General features: G+C 31.6%; 2 protein-coding genes across 6 annotated transcripts in view; one reads left to right on the top strand and one right to left on the bottom strand.

Annotated features, from left to right (window-relative positions):
• Window positions 1–4,708: 4,708 nt before the first annotated feature.
• The window catches only part of Rhp (GTP-Rho-binding protein rhophilin), a 53,340-nt gene continuing 39,117 nt past the window's right edge, over window positions 4,709–18,931 (bottom strand). For 3 of the 5 annotated variants that reach the window (XM_018449257.1, XM_018449258.1, XM_018449255.1), the window contains exons 2-12: window positions 18,263–18,378; window positions 16,744–16,875; window positions 16,593–16,668; window positions 13,071–13,148; window positions 11,821–12,204; window positions 11,308–11,406; window positions 10,945–11,215; window positions 10,581–10,775; window positions 10,215–10,444; window positions 8,806–8,958; window positions 4,709–5,365 (exon numbers count right to left, since the gene is read on the bottom strand). In XM_018449257.1, coding sequence (XP_018304759.1) covers window positions 5,162–5,365; window positions 8,806–8,958; window positions 10,215–10,444; window positions 10,581–10,775; window positions 10,945–11,215; window positions 11,308–11,406; window positions 11,821–12,204; window positions 13,071–13,148; window positions 16,593–16,668; window positions 16,744–16,875; window positions 18,263–18,378 — 1,938 coding nt within the window. In that variant the 3' untranslated portion in view covers window positions 4,709–5,161. Of the gene's footprint in view, window positions 5,366–6,185; window positions 6,301–8,805; window positions 8,959–10,214; window positions 10,445–10,580; window positions 10,776–10,944; window positions 11,216–11,307; window positions 11,407–11,820; window positions 12,205–13,070; window positions 13,149–16,592; window positions 16,669–16,743; window positions 16,876–18,262; window positions 18,379–18,931 lie in introns of those variants that run through there. The other 2 variants (XM_018449256.1, XM_018449259.1) reach the window with 2 other exon arrangements.
• Window positions 13,313–16,556, top strand: tilB (touch insensitive larva B). The gene is made up of 4 exons (XM_018449268.1): window positions 13,313–13,738; window positions 14,177–14,447; window positions 14,606–14,931; window positions 16,099–16,556. The coding sequence occupies exons 1-4, from the start codon at window positions 13,410–13,412 to the stop codon at window positions 16,514–16,516; spliced, it is 1,344 nt and encodes a 447-aa protein (XP_018304770.1). The 5' UTR covers window positions 13,313–13,409; the 3' UTR covers window positions 16,517–16,556.

Consider the following 18,931-nt stretch of genomic DNA (forward strand, 5'->3'; position numbering starts at 1 on the left):
CTCTCTCTCTCTCTCTCTCTGCTTAAATCTGCTGTATCATATTAATTCCGATATATGAAAAAAACAGATTGATGTATATATTATGATAATGAAAAGGAAATAATGTGTGTGTGACTAAAGCTTTGTATAAAGATCAATTTCAGTCGTAAAACTGGCACATGAGGCGTATGAGGAAACACAGATGTCCAGAAAGCGATGAGCGTTTCACTTGTTAACCAAACTGGACAATCATTCTATCTTTCATTCCGCGAAATTAATCCGCTAAAACCTGCCTTATGCTTTTTTTACTATCATGGCTACGTAAATTATTGCGTAATCGATCGTTGGCACGACGTTTCTTTTAACGTGCAGTATCGGTGAAAGTCACGACGCGCTCACACACACGCGCGCGCGCGCGCCCACACGCACACACTCATATGTATAGTATATATAACATATCGATAAATACGCCTTTCTATTCCTCTCGCCATTTTTACTATGTTATCTTCAATGTGTTTGGCTTTGCATATAGGTGTATGCACTGAGAAAATTGTGTCGTAGCAATAAATGTCGTTAAAGCTATACTCAGACGCAGCATAAATCATTCAATTTTAATATATTTGATATAAAATAAATCCTATAATTTTTAATGCCAAAAATTGTATTACTTACAAGCCATACAATCAACATCCTTACGATTTTGCAGTAGAAATTGCAAAAGTTTATTATAGATAGAACAGTTAAATTCTAAACACAATAAATAAAGGAGCAGATAGAACAGTTAAATTCGTTCTACATATTCGTTCGTGATTATAAAAATAATTTAACTTTAATACTTTTTATTTAATTTAATAAAAATAATGAGATAATTAGACTTTTGTGTCTTGGATTAGAAAATACTTTGTATTCTTAAAATTCTTGATGGTGTAAAAAACTATAATATACTTCTCATTTAAGATAATTAAATATTTGCGTGTTGAGAATTAATAAAAGATCTATTTAATTCTTGAAATTTATTAAAAATTTGAAATATATAAATGCTTTACATTGGCGAATATTTGAGAAAGTAGAAATCCCGGCAAAGTTGTTTCATGACCGTAACTAATATGAAGCTTTGAGGCTAATTATGTGTAGATGTGCGCTCTTCAATTTGGCGGCGCAGGATACAATTTATTGTGCCTATCGTGCGGGAAATACGATAAAGATAGAAGATTTGTGTCATGTGATTTATTTTTAGGCATATATATATCTATCGACAAAGATGAAATTTTATTTGGCGATAATTTAATAGATCAAAAAATATGGAACAATTATATATCTTTAACGAAATTAAGAAAAGCAGCTTATAATATTTTATAACTTCGATAATGACTTTTTAATTCTCGTCCGAGTCGAAAGGTCACGAATTATGTTTATATGAGTATGCAAATGCGAAATATCATCAAATAAGAATTTCGAGTGTTTTGATGTAATTAGCTTACGTAGCTGCCGTACAAGTTCGTTGAAAGTTTCGAGTCGTCTGAGCGGTTAAGAACACGTATAACTAAGGAACATTTCAGCCGATACACTTTCTCCGGCGACCCTAAAAGCTTCAGCAACGTTCATTGAAATAAAAATGCAACCATCTCAGTAAGATAATATTTTATATGCATATTGATGAAATATATTTTTAAAGTAATGCCGATCACCGATTTAATATCCATATTACCATTTGCATAACGATTGAAAAATAGCGATAAACTCTTAAGAAGATATCTTTTGATCTCGAAAGATTAAACTTTACATCTACGAATCGTGAAGATAATAGTCCGAATGAGCGTTTAGGACAGACAGAATTGTTAATTAAATGTATTTTATCGACAATGAAAAGCTGTGTTTTCATTCAGTACAGAAAGAAGGACGTCAAAAAAAGGGATCGATTTTTATCCAAAAAGGTATAAGCAAAGGGATAGTGTTTTTTTTTTGTAGATTTTGACCTCTTGGATACGATAAAATTATTAAAAGTTCGTAGCGTTTGGGGAATGCTTCGAAAATTGAACACGAACATGATGTATACAGGGTGTCCCATAACTCATCTGACAACGCTCGTGGGCAGGTAGAGCGGATTAAACTGAGTCGAAAAGTCTTCTACTATTTTGTAATATTCGCAATAGTTAACAAGATATTAATTACTAAAAATTGCCGAATATTGGTCTTCAATAATTTTTTTCTCAAATACTATCAATTTTACAAAAAAACTTCAAGAGATAAAAATTGTTTATTTTCTTCTCATAGAACTCTAAGAATTTTTTCAGAATTTTTTATCAACTTTTTAGTATTGCATTTTTCTTACTTTTACCATCATGAAAATCCGGTATTAAAAAATTCTGAAAAAATTCTGAAAAAATTCTCAGAACTTTATGAGAAGAAAATAAACAATTTTTGTCTCTTGCAGTTTTTTTGTAAAATTGATAGTATTTGAGAAAAAAATTATTGGAGACCAATATTCGGCAATTTTTAGTAATTAATATCTTGTTAACTATTGCGAAAATTACAAAATAGTAGAGGACTTTTCGACTCAGTTTGGGCTCTACCTGCCCAAGAGCATTGTCAGGTGAGTTATGGGACACCCTGTATTTATCGAAATTTCAATAAATGCACCATTTGCTCAATTTTCGAGATGTTTTCCAAACGTCACAAACATTTTAATAACTTTATTGTATCTAGTAAAACAAAACCTACAAAAAACACTATTTCTTTTACTTATATTCTTTTAAGCAAAAAATTGGCTACTTTTAATTAACAGCCTTCTTTAATATTGGAAGATAAAGATTAACTATTCATTTTGAGTATATATTAAAAGCATTAAGGAGATCCTAAACCGATTACCGAACTTGATCGAGGTCGATAGTGCAAACTTTTTTAATTCCAAATTCGATAATAGTGACATCTTTGATTCATTTCTTACGTTATATTATATATCGTTCTATCTCACTTAAACGCATATATCTGTCCTTATCTAACATATGCCAGCATCATCTATCGCAAGACCGCGCAACTATTACTACACGGAATTTCGACTCTGTTGACAGTCCCAGTCTTCGCAAAGTACCCGTATATACGTATTTTCTATTCGGTAGGATTACTTTTCTTCTAGACTTTCAATCTTAGTTCTATAAACTTGGTATCGTTCGTTACAATAATGTGACCTCAGACCTATGCTTATTTTCAAGATATAAACTATAAAACTCTTGTATGAAGCAAATATAGACCTGAGGTGTCAGCTGTACGAGTTAAAAGTAAGCGAATTTTTAAACTTTTCTTCGATTTTCTCCTAAAATCCGATACAGCTGAGGTCCTGTTTGTGCGTACTTTAATATTGTAAAAACAATTTTTTGCAATCCGTCAATTCAATTTGGAGATATTTCACCGAATAGAAATGATGATAAAGTAGAACAACTTTAGCATCCCCTTAACAACCAACAAATGCTTTTATTGACTATTGAAAGCACTTGTTAATGTTTTTAATACTCAAAATTGAAATTTTTAATACTGATTAAAATAAGCAATTAATCACTATCTTCTAGTATCAAATTTCTGTAATGGCTCTACGCGCTTCTTAGTTGTTATAATTACGAATTCTACCAAAAAATGACAACTTTACAACACCTCGCTTTATTACATTTATTACATTTATATTCAGATTAATAAAACGTATATAATTGTAACTGTATAATTGTAACTACTAAGAGAATAAAGGTATCAAGAGGTACGCTATACTAAAAGAATTTGGGTACTTGGGAAAGTAGAAATAAAAGTCATTTCTAGACAGAATGCGATATAATTTCTTGTATGTAAGTATATGTATAACGTAAAAAGTGTGTACACGCTTCTATCGATGCTACAGTTATGTATAAATGTACAGATGCATACGAACGTAAATACGCACGTAAAAACCCAATCTATATTAAACCGCTTAACGATTTAACAAGAAAGCTTAAGTACAAGGCACGACAATTATAGAACTTGTTACATCTCGTGTCGCTATACGACTCATTTGTCAATATGTTTATCCTTTTATCAATCCAGTTCACCAATTGTAAACACATTTATATAAACAATATGACAAAAAGTATGATCGTATATAGCTTAAATCAGTCATAAAACGTGTGCCCGCCGAAATAAATGATAATGAGCGTTTGCTTAAACGCTTACACTACACGCCTACATTGGCACTGTTACTCGTAAGAATGTTGGCGAAAAATCTCCAATATTAATCATTGCAATTTTATCAAAACCATGTTGAATTGCAAACTAGTCTAATTAAACTTCGATATAATTTGCTTAGCAAAGATTTTATCGTAATGAGAGCTGCTTGCCCTAATGAGAAAAATTCTTATAATATATCTTATAAAATATTTAAGAATTTGTCATTTAAATTTATTAAAGATTTCTGAAAAATACCTTAAATATTTTTATATTTTATAAATTTTTTTCAGAAATTATAGAATGAAAAATCTTAGAAATCTTAAAATATATATAATATATATATATTTCAAAATTCTTATGAATTCTAAAAATAATGTAATATTTCCTCACTACTTCTTAAAAGTGTTCAATTGGTATATATATATAAATAATCTGAGATATTTTTTTAAAAATTATACAAAATTCTGAGAAATTTTGAAATTGAAAAATCTGAAAAAAATTATAAAAAGAATTTTCAGAAAAAAAAAATTTTCATTTGGGCAGATAAAACTTTGCTAACCACAAACAGAAAAATTCTGAATGCTTCTGATATATTTAGCGATATATAAACAATTTCAATTATTACTCGCGCAATGAATTAATTGCAACATCAATGTTAGAAGTTTTCTACAATAAGCCAAATAACATGATCGTAATTGAGTATGATTGGTCAATTTCTTACGGCTTAAGACTTAAACCTTAAGTAATTGTTTATTGTAGAAAGCCTCTTATACATAAACATATTTATTGTGTTTACAAACATGGAATATTATCGATATTGGTATGAAATTTTCGCATAGTGGATTGTTATTTATACCAAAGAACATTTAATTTTGGCAATCGGTGAATTTTGATCGAGTTTTATTTCGATCAATTCATCGCAGTATGTTCTAAGCTCATATGATAATGTACAATAATTGGACCGGACCAGACCGGATCGTCTCTAATCCGATAATCATCTGAGAATAACATTGTCGAAGGTTAGATCTCTGTTCTCGCGTTGGATGCTAGATTTTTTAAATGGATTCCACGGAAGCCTTCTGACTACGTGCGCTGTAGTGACGGATCCCGCCGGGCTCGGTTGACCGGAAGAAACTCCAGAAGAGCTGCTTGCCGAGACGCTGCCCTTATCGTGATGGTTGTTAGGTTTTCCTGGTTTCTAAAATAATTAGTTTCTACCGTCGTATTTTTGCATTGACCGATTATTATTTGTCAGAGAAATATTTTATTTAATAATGATTATCTTTTTTTTAATAAAAAAAAAAGAAAATGTAAAAATAAACAAATAGAAAAATTTATTATCAAAACTAATTAATTTCAACTATCTAATCTCTATGGTATATTGCTACATAGGATAAAACCGCCCAAAAGTACGTTCTTTTTCTTTCATGTTGTGTAATTTGTATGTATATGTACAAGAACCCGAGTTTGAGCAGTAATAACATGCTACTTAAGCTATTCCTTACAGTTTAAACTGTAATTTGACAAAAATTTGTCAAGTATCAATTTGATACAAACACTCATTTTTACAGGAGATTAATTTTACTAAAGCCCAATTGCACCAACGTTATACTTTGATTTTAAGCGAGACTTAAAACTCTCTCTATCTCTTTCTTTTTCAGCTTTAAAACGAGACAGAGAGAGTTTTAGGTCTCGCTTAAAGTCAAAAGGTTTGTTCGCGTCGTATGCTCCAACACATTCCAATATGCTCTTACCATAGCTCTTACTCACTCCAACGCGCTTGATAGAGTGAGTAGGAGCTATGGTAAGAGCATGTTGGAGCATGTTGGAGCTTGCGACGCGACAAACCTAAAGTAACATTGGTGCAACCGAGCCTGAAGGTAAAAATGCGTACTCTTGGGCAAGTGTCTTCTCGAGAGTACACACTACTAAAAAGGTGTCGCTTATTGTAAAAAACAATGTTGATTGAAGTAAAAAAGCTTTTTTATTTTTGATTAAATATAAATTTTTATAAATACCTGAAGTATTTTTACGTGCAGAGTTCACATAAATAAGTTTTTGATCGATGGTCGATATCCCAGCGCAATCAATAATGGGCCTAGAGCCAGCTGCTTTGGTATCAGGACCCCTATTCTTGAAAAGTATCGCATACGTAAAACTAGGGAAATACTGTAGTATACGTAACATACACTATAGTATTTTCCTAGTTTTATGAATGTGATACCAAAGAGAAACCTGAGAGAGGACATGAGGGCCTTTTTCCTGTAACCGCAAAATGCTCCCGCGTACCAATAGAATTATTGGTTAATGTGACAACTTTCGCCGCGCGGTAAGCGTTGCTGCGTTCTATGTGCAGGAGCCATTACTCTATTCGGCGAGAGGAAATTATCGATCTGCATTTCGAAACTTTACTCTCACCGAATAGAGTATATGGCACGTATTCAAAACGCGCTTTTATCTCTGAAATTCTATAATAGCGGTCGTAAGATCAAGTCGTAGAAAATTTGCAATTAATAGTCGATTATTCTTCTGATTATTATTTTCGATTATTCGACTATGATTATTCGGGGAAAAAAAGGTTTTATATATAATTATATACAATTATGTAAAATATGTCCATTTATATATAATTACATAAAATTGTATGACGATATAATAATTTAAATGTTCGCATGAGCGATGTTTTTTATGAATTTATGTAACTTACAAGCGTGAATAACTTCACAAAAAATCTCAAATTTTTTTTCGCGAAACATATGTCATATTTTTATCTGTAGAATACGTCAGCAAATTAAAAAAAAAAATAAAAAATGACGATGTTTCAAATCTGCCGGTTTGACATGGAATGCCAGGTACAGTTCGCTTCATAGGGATTGATTATGTATCTTTAAACGAGGTGAAAATTAAAAAAGTGAGCGAATTCACTAGATGTTGATCAATGAAATTATAAATATGCTAATAAATTTGATTGTTTTTGTAATTTTCACCTCATTTCAAAATACGCAATCGATCTCTAGATATATGCCTGAGATTAGGTGCGAACTGTATTTCCTTTGTGGTTATTGGTAGAAGATTTTGCCACGCCATTGAAGGATTTTCGTGCATGCGCGGAAGATTTTTCAGTGACCTGATGGAACAACATTGCCGCGTACTACTGTCCTGAAGAAGTGGATGTAAACTACAGAGCAATATCTATTTCTTTTTTGCGATGCTCTTGATGGAAATAAATTGCTAAAATCGCTGAAATAATTAAAATCTATTAAATTAATAGAGATTTCAACAATTTCAGCAATTTATTTCCATCAGGAGCACCGCAAAAAAATAGATATTGCTCTACTACTGTATAGTTTATATCCACTTCTTCAGAGGACAGTAGTACGCGGGGGCATTTTGCGGTTACAGAAAAAATACCCTCATGTCCTCTCTCTCTCTCTCTCTCTCTTTCTCCAGGTTTCTTTCTGGTGATACTTTTCAAGAATAGGGGATCAGATTCAATTTTCACCGGATTTAGAATACAAATACAACCGTTACAAAATATGCATGTATCGTTATCATTATCTACAGTATCATTGTTTCTTACGGGCTCGATCAAGTTTTAAAGTGCGTACTTTTTGCAAACATCACGTCATTTTTTACTTTTAATAATGCAATCGTATAATTATTACAGAAATTAAGTAAAATACAAATTAGAGGCATGTATACACATAATATAAATGGTACAGACTCATAAAGTAACAAATCAATGTAAAAACCGATCAATTTATTCGTAACAAATACAGTAAGAAAATAATCAAAATCACAAAATTTAATATATCTCCTTTAAGCCCCGGATAGCAATGCGAAGAAATAACGATAACGATAAAAATAATAGGATTTCAACCTACCAGAAATTATATATTCCAATGTATCTGATTTCTGATTGATTGAAATTGTGTTATTTCTACTATCGCTATCGCTATTTTTTCGCATTATGTCTGAGGCTTTATATCACTGCACTGCAACGATCACAACTATCTTTTATACACAGATTAGCTAACCAAAAAGGTATGTTCTGTGTGAATTACAGCTGTTGCGATCTAATAGTTGCACCATATCCAATAAATAATAATCGATTAAAATGTGGATTAAAATGGATGAAGATTATCAGAAATACACATTCACGAACGTTAAAATGAATCCTTTTCAATCCGAATGCATTTTTATTCATTTATAGGAATTTTATGAAGCACATTTTTATACTTTTCAATGTAAAAATAATAATATCAGCTATAATAATATCAGCAATAATATCAGCTTTTTTCCTGTTTGTGATCGTGAATATTTCTTAAGTCAAAATTCTGAATAGGGGAAATACAGTTTTTCAATCCAATATTGAATCTAGTTCAATTGAATTGAATTGAATTGATAGAATCTAAAAATAGAGTTTTTCTTATTTAAAATACGCATTGATCGGATAGATAAAATTTCAATCCATTTAAATTCATCCTCATTTATTGTAAAGCTTAATGCGTACTCTTTAGCAATACGTACTTTTGAGCGACCTTACCCTATATTCTTTAGAGTATTCTTATTTTTTAATTAACGTGTTGCATTACATTTTTTATTGGAATATTATTAATTATAAATTTTATCATTTACCTTTAGATAATTCCTATCCATTGGGGTGACTAATTTCAAATTTATAAAGTCACCGCATTGTTTTATCATCCGTACTACTTGCTCGTGAGACGCCCACTTGACGTCTTTATCGCCGATACCGACTATGAAATCACCTTCCTTCATTCCACCCACCTGAAATAAAAGAAAGTTTTGTTATTATTAATATTATTACGTATTTGTTATCATAATTGTAATTAAATGCATTACATAATTACAATAAGAAAAATTAAAGATAATTGTGCAAAAAATTTCGCTGAAATTATTCCACGTTTTAGAATATTTTTATCGCTGAAAATTTGCTGAGATTTCACTGAAAATGAATTTTTCAGCTAACATACTGAAAAATCATTGAAATTGAACTGAAATTTCTTTAAAATTTTTCTGAAAATGAATTTTTCTAAAAATCACTGAAATTAAATCGAAATTTTTCTAAAATGCTGAAATTTCACTAGTGTTCCAAAACGTGGAATAATTTCAATGAAATTTTTTTCCACTAGAGTGAATATATTATTCTTTTAACTGTATTTATAATGTGGTTTACTCTTATTTTGTCCTTTATTTATTGTTATTTAATTTTCACATGAAGAGTCCTTCTAACAGTTATATATGAATATATTAGATAATAGGAATCGTTACCCCGATAGGCAAATTGTGAAAATAATATTATACAATAATATGACATCATCAACTGACAATTTTGCAATAATTGCGTTGACAAAGATAATTTGCCATAACACAACAGTTTAGTCGGAATAAAATTTCTAAATGATATTAAAAATTTGATAAATCTAATTTGAGGGGTGTAAATACTTTTTAATTCACTTTCTTTCAAGAATATAATGAAAGGAGATGCTGGCAGTATATTGAACAAACAAATAGGATACGTTATCTGATTATTTTCAAACGTTTGATAAACACTTCCAGAAAATCGGCTCATATATGCTAAAAGCCGTTTGACTTTAAAATTTCAAATTTTGCTGCTGAAACTAAATTTAGTATTGAATGTATCATACTTCATGTTGCAATATTTCTACACTGTAATTTAGAAATAATTATACATTTTTATAAGCATGATAATTATCTTTTTAAAATACAGCTAAAATATTTTTTCCCATTATTGGACAATTTACTTTTAAATTAAATTTAGAAAGAAATTGTCCAATAATTTAGATAAATATGCCGCTAAGATGAGTTATATCATTATTATTTTGCTAAAATACTACGTCAAAATTAATTGAACAAACGGTTATCAATATTTTAAAAAAGATCAAAATTTCTACATTTATTTTTGTAAATATATCCGTATAATTGCAGACTACAAATTTTATGTAAGATTTTGTCATATAATTTTATAACCGTTCTCTTATTGGGGTAGTAGATTATCTTACATCCGCTAGCGAATTATGATCGACGGCTGCTACTATCACCGGAGCATCACCGCGTACACTAAATCCGAAACCTTCGCCATCAGGGCCTCTTTGAAGTTGTACCAATCGCGGCGCGGTCCAATGTCGTTTGGCGGAAAATATCGCTACAGGTCCCAACGACTTGAAAAGATCATCCACTCCGTGCTGCCCAAAATCGGGATGAGTGATACTAAGTTGAAATTTTGTCGAGGCTACATTTACAAACAGAAAAGAGCAAAATAAAAAAATATGCATTTTGATATTATGATTTATTTTCATCGAAATGGAGGAGTTAAAAAAATTAATTATATTTTGGTTAATAAGTTTTTTTTATAAAGTATCGCGTACCGATAATATCCGGTGGATCCAAAAGTTCTCGAAAATCATCCTCATTACCAAACCTATTATAACTTTCAAGCGTTGCTTCTTGAGCTTTCTTCAGAACCTTCGCTAGAGCTTGTTTACCTTTCAGCTCGCGGCACATTCTCTGGAGTCGTTGACTCTCGTCATGCAAAACAAGAGCTTCTCTGAGATGTGCTTTGCCTGCAATAAGAAATTCTATTCATATATGTTCCTTATTGAAAATAAATAGAAAGAAGAATTGGCGATGTAAAAATATCGTTTGTTAATATTTTAAATCAATGTAATTTATTATATATATATATAACATATAAACAATATAATATATAAAACAAATTTTGCGTAAACGTACCTAATAATTTCCTTTCGTTGTCATCTCTGGGAATAGTTGCGTCCAATTGAGTTTTCCCATCGCTCTTTTGGATATGCTCCAACGTGAGCTTTGTTTCCACGCGAAATTCTGCGATTGGTCTGTCCAGCAGACCAACAGCGATATGCTTGTGAGCGAGGGCAAGATGGTGTTCGCGCTTCACTAGTATTAACGAGATCCACGTCTCCGGGACGTAGTCACGAACTGGCTCGCGTGATATCAATCCGTGGACGTCATTGTATATCACCGCAACCTGGATTAATCATCTTCATGATTCACTTGTACTTATTACACCAATAATTGTAAGACGCAGAAAAATTGTGAAAAAGGTTCATTTTTTTTTACCTGAGCTGCCTCTTGAGCAAGATCTAAACAAACATCGATGCTTCTGCTGTCCTTCGATTGAAGCTCCAATTTTTCAAAGAGACACTCCCTTGCCTGAGCCTAAAATGCGAAATGAATTAATCGTTAATAGTATTATGTAATACATAATATTAAAAAAAATTAAAGGACCATTAATTATAAGCAGCGCAGTTTCAAAGATTTATTGCGTCTGAATGCAGAGCGTCCTACTGCTACTCTTTTCTATCGATCCAAATAATTCATATCAACCTTCACTAAATCCAAATGAATACTACCACGACTATAATCAACATGAAAATCGCTGCGCGCACACGCGGTTGTATGATTATTTTTATATAAAGACACGTCGTCGGCCGTGTCCTTGCAAAGCGGCCGCCCGGGTGCGCTGCCCCGTATGTGTATTCCGGCTTGAAACGGCCCTGATTATGTGATAGAATAGTTTTTTTTATTTGAACAACTATCAAAACAAATATTAAATTATAAGAGAGAACTTACAAGCATCAACTGTACCAGCATCTCCAACATATCTGGGCCCAAATCCATACTTGGTGCATTTGTGAAATTCTCATGGATATACCGAAAGGTGCCAGCCGCTCTGAGAAAAGCGTCGACTGCTTGGTCGAGTCCTCGAGCGGTTAGACGATCCTGTTTGGCAGCCAGTTGCGTATAAAGCGCGCCGGCATTAAAAAGAATGGACGCCTTCTCGAAAGCAACTGTTCGTTGACAACTCGGTACACCTGTCAACGAATCGAACCATTCAAAATAGATGCCAAGGCTTCTGTCAGGTGGAAAGAAACGTCTCTCTATGAAATAAAGCTGATTATAATAACGCAGGAGTAACGCGATGCCTGCTGAATCTCTGGTCGGTGTCCTTGTAGCCTGCAAAGATAAAACAATAAAATATTTATTTATATAACGTTTCTTTTTATAATCAGTTAAAGCAGGATCTTAGTGCTTAAATATTTCTTGTGTGATTTACATATCTATTATAATTCTGCATATTGCGCGATGAAATCTATTTCGATCTTGAAACACCTTATCATAAGCAGAACCAGAATAGTAATATCACTTTATATATTAAATTGGCAATTTAATAATTTTTTTATGCTAATAAACATCTTTATAAGAATATTAATAATCAGATAATAATCTGAATAATCAATAGTATTGTTCGTTTTGTCTCTCGGGAGCTACTCGGGGTCGCTCCGAACGAACCCAGCATACTTAAAATGTAGGATTCACACTACGTACGATATTCATCATACGACGTCCGATATTTATCGTAACAACGAAAATTTATCGTAATGATGAATCCCGAAAGACAAAACGAACAATGCTATTGAGAATTTTAGAATCTGCAAATAATTTTGAATTTGTATAATATGCAGAATCAGGTATGTATAAAAATTCACACAAGAAATATTTAAGTACTAAGATTTTGTTTTGACTGAACATAGGAATTTTCGTATTTAATTAGATTTATTTTCGTCGGTCTAAATTCGTATCATACTGTCTCTTTTTATGTTCATTAACTTAAATTAAATATATTATATATCTGGAATAATATTCAAATCATGGAAAATTATGATACGATATATTTTATAACAAAAAAAGCAATTGAAGAATCTATGCAAAGTCTCCATAAAAAATTTCTGAAATATGTAAATAAGAAAAATAAAAAATTGTACATTTTTTGTAAATTTTATGGAAATTATAACGAAGAAAAACATGCATTATTTGTTTACCTGTCTGGTTTCCATCAAGTCAGCTATAGCTTCTTCATAGTTTTCCCCATCTTCGCTATAATGCTCCAAGATGAAGTCCTACAAGAGAGAAAATTAATAATAAAAGATCGTTCATGTGAGTCGATCAATAATTCGTGACAATCGTGACACGTGCCCGTAACACGTGGAATCAGAAAACATGACTGACAATGTTAAATCGATATCTTCATAGCAACTACAAAGCTTTCTTAGTTAATGCATGCTCGGGTATTTCTATTCACGAATATTCACGATATTTGCGATTTTTCTCCGTGATTCTTGTTAGAGTGCGTTAAAGTTAGAAGCTAATGCAAGATAAAAATGATAAAAATCACCCTTGAATTAATACGGAAACGTTCGGAGCACAATGAGGGCGAAATATCGACGTTGGAAGAAATAGCTTTGCACCAAGAGAATATCGATAAAATTCAACTGATAGACAGACACTGCAGAAATCTCAAGATCCTCCTATTGCAGAATAACCTCATATCGAAAATAGAGAATTTGAATATGTTGAAGAAGCTGGAATATTTGAACCTGGCTCTCAATAACATCGAGGTTATTGAGAATTTAGAGGGTTTAGAGAGTTTAAAGAAGTTAGACCTCACCCTCAATTTTATTGGAAATTTACAAAGTGTAAAAAGTCTCAGGTATTTTCTTTTATAAATATTAGGCGTTTTTTAATTCATCGATTGATCAATCGTATTATGCGCAAATGCAGCTTTTATGGAATAAAATTACATTTGCGCAAAATGCGATTGATAAATCGATGAATTAAAGAACTTATTGCCCCTGTATTATATTATTATATGATATTACATAACTATTAGGATGTATAAATTATATGTAGATAATTTCTCATTATTTGATTTCATAAAATTCATCAGTTAAGAAACGTATCAAATAATTTATTCGATTAATTAGTCAAAGTCCAACTATAATATATCAAGATCAGTCAAAGTTACATTTTGATCAATTGTGCATTAATTGATATAATTTTCACATTATACACTGTTACGTGTATAATTTTAATAGAATTAGAAATCCCTTTCCATTCTCTTTAAACTGTGTGTTCATGTTTTACATAGGTGTAACGAGAATTTGGAACATCTGATTTTAATGGGAAATCCGTGCACGGATTACGAATACTATAGACAATATGTCGTGGCGACTTTACCGCAATTGCAAGAGTTTGATATGCAGGAGGTTGAAAGGTCAGAACGTATCAAAGCATTGCAGATCTATTCGCGAGCGCGAGATGATATTATTGAGAGCTATCGGCATTACGAGAAAACTAGGATAGCTCAACGCACTCGTTGTAATACTGAACATGAAACCATAGAAACAATCAATCAAATGGTAATCAAATAAATGGTTATATCCCGTATTCCTATCGCCATTATGCATAAGTGTCTTTTAAATTATCTGCAGTCTGCTAAGCATGTAAACAGTTATGTTGCAACAGTTTTCATTTACGCATGAAAAATGCAAAGACGAGCGTATAATATTTTCCTTAGAATATTACAGAGAAGCAAGCGAAACATACACAAAACGAACAAAGCGAGAATATGAATACAGAACAGGATAACGAGCCAGAGGATGAACGTTTCTGGAAGCAGCTTAGTTATTATACGCCGGAAGATAGAGTCGCCATTGCTGAACGATTTATGAAAAAACAAGAAAAGAAGAATTGTACTTCGAATAAGAGTTATCATTCAAAACGTGTGCTGAAATTATTCGCTCCAGACGGAAGAGCATACAATATGAATCAGGCGAAAGTGCCATTCAGACTAAACGATGAAAACGATCCTGATTTTGTTCTGCTTGAAGTTTCCGTTTATAGGTAATCATTGATTAATACAATCACATGATATAGGGAACCTGGAACTATTTGCTACAATTTTTTATTAGAATCTTTTTATGGACTAATGTATATATTTAAATTAACGAATATTTAAGCATTGATCCAATGGATGCATTCAGAAGCGACGATCGCTCACTGAGCGCTCACTGAGTAAAAAAGATCAGAGATTAATCCCTTTTTTTACTCAGTGAGTGCTCAGTGAGCGGTCGTTGCTTCTGAATGCACCCAATACATCTTCGACTAAATAGTCTTTTTTTTTACTTTGTATCAATGTTTTTAAATATTTAAAACCAAAATTTTCCGTAAAATTTTCAGTAAAACTGTAGGTAAACTCTATTTATAAGGCAAGTTGTTACTGACAATAAGATGAGACAAATTGTCACATTTATAATTATCTCAAGAATTATCTAAGAACAAATTCAAGATTATAATGGAATCAAATATAAAATACTTCATACAAAATATTTATTTTAGAATATAAAATTAAAATTTATAAAAATATGTTAATACAGATTTGTCTTGAATTAGTTATTAAATATCTATCTATCTCAATCACCAAACAAAAGAAATTATTAATTCATCAATTCGAAACACAGCATAAATTCTTACATTGTATCAATCTTCCTCGATCGAGCTATAACTAACGCTTAACTCTTTATTCCTTGTTCGAGAAAATACAAATAAGAAACTAATATATATATCAATTCAAATATATGTTATTGTTATTATAACTAAATGTATCTACATTGAAGAAATATATAAAAGAAGTAATAACATGCCTACAGCTTATGTATCCAATAAAACAACTAATTCGCAGAATGAAATATTTATTTTCAATAGCAAAAATCATATAAACAGACAGTATTTTACAATACAATTTACGGCCAACAAATTAAGTGAAGTAGTAAAATGTTATAAGAGTCATATGTAAATGTTTTTAAAAATGTACTGTTTTCTTTGGTAACTATAAAAGAACTAACTGTAACAATTTGCTTCTTCTAATATCTGTCTTCGATATTTCCTACAGCATAGAAATTTTGAATATTTTCAAAACATATTATGTAAACGTACATTATTAATGTATATTAACGTATTTATAAATATATGTATTAATCGTATCATTATTGCGCTTTTTTATATATGAAGGCATTTGGACACCTCCCACATTGACGTCGACATAAATCCAACTTACGTGCGAGTCACTATAAAAGGAAAAATTCTGCAGTTGACCCTGCCCTGCGAGGTATCGGTTGATAAAAGTAACGTTCAACGGAATATGACTACTGGCAATTTAGTGATTGCTATGGCCCGATTGACTCCGTGCACAACAATCGTTAAGAAAGACGAATCAACAATAAAGAAGAAATCTAGCGAATCTAAAACAAAGGTTATCACAGTTCGGCCATCGGTGACTTCTCGACGAGCTCTTCTCGAAATCGGTCCATCCACAGACGTTTACAATTTTCTGAAGATAACCGAAGATTCCGCGAAACAAACACAGAAGAAAGAAAAAAAGAATCTCGAAGATTTCGAGGATAATTCAGACGTACCACCTCTCGAATAAACGAACATGAATAAAAAAATCACATAAATATGACGATGATCTCGCAAATTGACCATTGCGTTGATTCGAAACTTACTTTGAACGGATCCCGAAAGTCGATGTCTTTGGTCTCTTTGAGTCCCAATGGTATCATCGGCATAACGGGCTCAGTGCTGAAAAACAATACCGTTCAATATCATATATTTTCATCACATATCAGCAAAATTCATAATTTTCTTCGAATTTACCTATCGACATTCTGATACAGTTCCACTGAACTGTTCAATTCAGCAAGCTGTTCCTTCAACAACTGTAGATTCGAGTTGACAAAGCTTAATTCCAATGCGACGGTCTCTTTCAATTTTCTGTTGGTCGTTGCCCTGTAATTAATAAGAGCTAAAACAAGTGCAACTATATGTTAAGGTAGTACATTAGCGAATTGAAAACAGTCAGAATTTCTTGAAATTGAAACTATATATTGTAGTAGACTTCATTATAAATTGTTGAACTTTTTCCTGTATATTCATATATTGCTTAAAAAATAATTAGGTATATAAACATTATATATCGTATACATTCAGTTAATTATTTATATTTATTATTAGAGGGGAGAAAGTATATTATGAAGTAGAATAATATAATATACTAAGTATGTAGTATATTAGTATAGTAAGTACTTATATTATTATTACGCCTACTGCTAGCTTTTACAAACATAATCCATTCTTTTTAAAACAAACGCATTAGTACAGATGTTTTTATGGAAAATGTCAAAACCGCATTAAAACATGTCGATATGAAAAAAGTCTTATAGTTCATCGACATTTTGTATAACGAGCATTCGCTCCTCTTTTGCAGCTCTCTTGCAACTTTCTTTAGCAGTTTTCTCTAATGCTGGTCCAATTTCTCGCTCGTACTGTTTCAACAAGTTTTTTTTGACATGAAAGAAATGTTCAGACAAGCTAGCACTTTGTTTAAGGCACTGTACCCAAGCATGTAATATGTACATAAAAGTCATATTATACGTACAGTCGCGGACACTGAAGTCGTGATACTTTTTGTTTCGATGGTTTGCGAAACATTCAAAAATGTCAAAAGGTGAAATCAAGAAATCTTGTGCGACGCGACAAAGATATTAATTGGATACTGCAAGATTAGAGTAAATATACATTATATAAAAGAATTAATATATAATACAACTTTGTTCAAAAATTTACATTTTCAATACGTTAAAAATTAATATAAGATAACATTATGAATAAGGTTATATATATGTATATATTATATATTAATATATAATTACTTGTCATATTCGTTATTCGTATATAAAACAAAATTAAGTTATAAACAAATGGAGATCAAGGACGAATAGATCGTTTTGTCATCATGTTTCAGTTGGGGCATGTTCGGATTTCCATTTGGATGCTTCCCGAATATCATGTCATCTCTGTTGTTTATTGAACGTTAAACAAGGATGACATGGCACAATCAATGGACGAATGACGGGCAATTCAATTAGTTAACTTAACTTTAAACCCTTCTCATTTAAAAACTACTGCACAATTTTGACATTTTAATATTAGAATTTTCGTCTCGAAATACTCTCAGAAATTTGCTATTAACAGGTATCACGCAATGTCTGAGACACCCTGTATATAAATTATATGTATATAAATGTACATATAAATTACATATATTTTATATTGATCAAAAAAGTGATTATATTGTACATTAATTAATAAAATAATGATAAATTACGTGGCTTACTTAAAAAGATTCTCAGCGCCCGCTCGCAACCGTAGCTCCTTGTTGATCTCTTGATTGAGCTTACTTCGCTTGTTCTGCAGCTTTCCTCTGCAGGTCGCTACCCTCGGATCCGAACCCTGCGAACCATGAAACGCATACTTAGTTAGCGATGTTTCCATTTTCCAACGTATCATGTATGGCTTGTAATCATATAGGTAATTCCGAATCCGTAAGGATTGCTGCAACGATAAAGACCAGTTCTGCTAACCATGTTGATCAACTAATTCTGATTAACAATTATTATCTATCCTCTTTTCGGATTATAGCCATAATATGAGTAGAAACAAGGCGATAAAATTTTCTTACAGTATAAACTCTATTTAGAAAATATTCAAAGACGAGCTAACACCCCAGATGTTAAGTATAATATTAATTAAGTTTAATACATTAAAAATTAACGGGAAACTGTAGTTCAATAATTATTACACTGACGTGACTTTAATTAATTCACGTTGCATTGTAGTCAACAATTTCAACAAAATGATAATTGCTCTCTTGATATCCTCACTTCATTAAAAGCTATCGTGCATATCGAAAAATCAAGTAAATCAAGATACATCAAATATAGAGAACGCCATCATTTCGGTCAAAGTTAGATGTTTCGAATAATACGATATGTATTCTTCATTA

The sequence above is a fragment of the Mycetomoellerius zeteki genome, unplaced genomic scaffold (assembly GCF_001594055.1).
Source record: "Mycetomoellerius zeteki isolate Tzet28-1 unplaced genomic scaffold, Tzet1.0 scaffold241, whole genome shotgun sequence".
NCBI lineage: Eukaryota > Metazoa > Arthropoda > Insecta > Hymenoptera > Formicidae > Mycetomoellerius > Mycetomoellerius zeteki.